Genomic DNA, 3023 nt, shown 5'->3' with positions numbered 1-3023 from the left:
GGCCAATGAGTCCTGCCAGAGCCACACCCTGATCAGAGGGCTGCACCTCCTGCTCTCCCAGCACCTTTTCCACCTGTCATTTGATTCACATGCTGGCCAAGAAACCACACAGTGCCCTGGTGAAGAGCGAGTAAGTGTGTGTGTGAGTGTGTGATTGACCCATAGGGTGAACAGAGATCAGAGGTAGGTGCCAGATCAGATCAGATCAAGGCTTTCCAAGTAGGATAAGCTCTACTTATGCTGCTTTCAGAAGGGTCGTGTGTGTGTGTGTGTGTGTGTGTGTGTGTGTGTGTGTGTGTGTGAGAGAGAGAGAGAAGTTGTGAGGAAGTGAGCAAAATGAAAAAGAACTGGATAAAATGTCTATAAAATGGTTTCTTTTCCGTCACCAGAGGATTTGTTTTCCTTTTTGTCAAAGAACAAAATATAATACTGCAATCACTTAAAAAAAGTAGTTCTTCATTTTATACATTTTATACAGTGTTCTCGTTTTTATGTTTTTTTGTTGCTTTTCTTTTCAGTTGGTAAAGGCATAAAATGAGAGAGCTCGCTGGCTCTAGGTTGGGCAAGGCAGGGCAATGTTGGCAGAGTTCAGTCCATGCCGAGGTCTATGCCAGGGGGTCGCTCATGTCCTCGTCAACCTGGGAGAGGAGCTCCTTCTTTTCATCAGTGCTCGCCAGAGAATTGCGGCTGTTGTGGGCACCCATGTACAGGGTGGCATACACTGGGTTCGTGAAGTTGGTGGGCTGCGGAGTGAAGAAAATTTCTCAGTGACTCAGGCAAAAGAAATGAAAAGATTTGGTATATTGTGAAAGAAGCAGTATTTTTCTTATTCAAATAGGCTCAGCTCGCATAAATAACAAGATGTTTCCCAGCTCAGTGCTGAAACCCTGGCAGACATTTGTGGTTTGTTATGTTTTCTGTGTTTGGTTATTTGTTTCTGAAAGTCTGGGCACTAATCATCTGCCCCCAACAAACCAGTAGGTGTATTTCCAGTGAAGAACTTGCAACTTCTTTTTAAGCACTCAGGACTTTATGGACAATTCCTCATTTGATGTTTTATGATTGTGGTGAAAAGTGTTTGAATATAGTGACCATGAGGGCTCCAGCATAAAAGCTTTATTCAGCTGCTCCCCTTATTCACAGTGGATTTCCGTTCCTGACACCCCCAAGGGATTTTTGTCTCCAGCTGGGATTAAACTGGAGATTTTTTCACTTCTTAGGTGAATGTAAAAGAAATGGTATTTATATAGTGCCTTGTGCTTTTATCTGCTGAATGCATTCACACACACAGAGGTAACTCAGGGTTCAGTATCTTGCCCAAGCATTGATCTGTATACAAACCACTCGAGCCACAACGTGTAAACCATGAGACTATGGAGCCACTCATCAGAACTAAAGTATATGATTCACATAATTCTAACAATATTCATTCCAAAATTCATTACAGATGCCAGAAGTAAATACCATAACGACACCCACTGGTTTCCTAAGTCTTGCTTTAAAGCTTTTGCATTTGGACTGTGGTGATCTCGATGGCAAAAAACTGGATATAAATGTAGAAAAGTGATTACAGATCAGTCAAGACAGAAAACTGTTTTTCACTAGACGTCCAAAGGACAGGAATATATTGAGAAACCCAGCTACTTTCATCCAGTGTTCTTTAGATCACAAAGAAGGGTCTATTTACTGTCTATAATGACTCCACAACCAAAACCAATTCATTAAAAAAAAAAAAACTCACAAAAGGACTCATAAATGTGGAAATATCTGCATGGTTAGCCACTACCAGGCATTTTCAGATATTTTGTAATGAAACGGCTTTTTTAAGCTTTGTTACCTTGTCTGGGTCTAAAGCAAAGTCGGAGTCCAGAAGTTCCCCAGCATCATCATCAGGATCTCCTTCATAGATCTTATAGGCAGGGTTTCCAATCTCAACATTCATGGCCCCGTTGGTCATTCGGTGGTGCTGGAAGCCCTTGGCACTGCAGAGAAACAGATCAACAATTATCTTAGAAGCAGATTCAGACCCTTGTTTAAAAGAATTGATGTGCTAACCTCAGAAGAAAGCTAGAGTGACTAAAAGGTGTCTTATCATAAACCCATATCATAAATTCACTCAGCACTGGCTATGTACAATTGACAAGAACAAGACAACATATATCAAAGGTTTTCAAATGAGCTTTTGTGTCAAAAGGCCATTTGATCAAACCTATCGAATATACTGCAGCATGTCCATTGCGGAGAATGCTGGATTAGATTGCAAATATTCGGCTGTTTGCAAGCATATAAACATTTTTCAGAGATGCACAGTTATACACTTTACTCTGCAAGCACATTGCCTGAGCCTAATATTTACAAATGTAAACAGGGAAAGGCATGGAGGACAATGGGAGGACGTCAAAAGTTCAACTACTCGTGCATCACCAGAGCTATTCCAGAGTGAGTAGGCCCCCTGTGTTGTTGGGTGGGAAACCCCATGGAAGCCAAACAGAAGATGGCAAGCGAGGACAATGCGTTGGAGGTCTGTAAGCAGGTTCCACCATTCTCGCAGAAGCCTTAAGACAGCAAAGAAAGAGAAGAGTGGCAACGGACCGGTAACCCATAACAACGCATGTAAACGCATGGCAACGGACAGTTAACCCATAACAACGCATGTAAACGCATGGCAACGGACAGTTAACCCATAACAACGCATGTAAACGCATGGCAACGGACAGATAACCCATAACAACGCATGTAAACGCATGGCAACGGACAGATAACCCATGGCAACGGACAGTTAACCCATAACAACGCATGTAAACGCATGGCAACGGACAGTTAACGCATGGCAACGGACAGCTAACCCATGGCAACGGTCATATAACCCATGGCAACGGACAGTTAACCCATAACAACGCATGTAAACGCATGGCAACGGACAGTTAACCCATAACAACACATGTAAACGCATGGCAACGGACAGTTAACGCATGGCAACGGACAGTTAACCCATGGCAACGGACCGGTTACCATGGCAACGG

General features: G+C 42.9%; 1 protein-coding gene across 2 annotated transcripts; it reads right to left on the bottom strand.

Annotated features, from left to right (window-relative positions):
* Window positions 1-265: 265 nt before the first annotated feature.
* LOC147327479 (low-density lipoprotein receptor-related protein 1-like) lies at window positions 266-2561 on the bottom strand. 2 transcript variants are annotated; one of them, XM_086297549.1, is made up of 3 exons: window positions 2425-2561; window positions 1838-1982; window positions 266-743 (listed from the first exon to the last, which is right to left on the bottom strand). In XM_086297549.1, the coding sequence occupies exons 2-3, from the start codon at window positions 1955-1957 to the stop codon at window positions 606-608; spliced, it is 258 nt and encodes an 85-aa protein (XP_086153675.1). In that variant the 5' UTR covers window positions 1958-1982; window positions 2425-2561; the 3' UTR covers window positions 266-605. The 2 variants fall into 2 exon arrangements, with proteins under 2 accessions (XP_086153675.1, XP_086153674.1); XM_086297548.1 differs by lacking the exon at window positions 2425-2561 and having other exon boundaries at window positions 1838-2294.
* Between the last annotated feature and the right edge of the window lie 462 nt (window positions 2562-3023).

The sequence above is a fragment of the Aulonocara sp. 'chitande type north' Nkhata Bay genome, linkage group LG6 (genome assembly GCF_057382095.1).
Source record: "Aulonocara sp. 'chitande type north' Nkhata Bay isolate Kocher_YH1m ecotype deep benthic linkage group LG6, A_spYH_male_GT1.1, whole genome shotgun sequence".
NCBI classification, from domain to species: Eukaryota; Metazoa; Chordata; class Actinopteri; order Cichliformes; family Cichlidae; genus Aulonocara; species Aulonocara sp. 'chitande type north' Nkhata Bay.
Note: the sequence above shows the minus strand (reverse complement) of the source record. Positions and strands in the feature narration are given on the sequence as shown.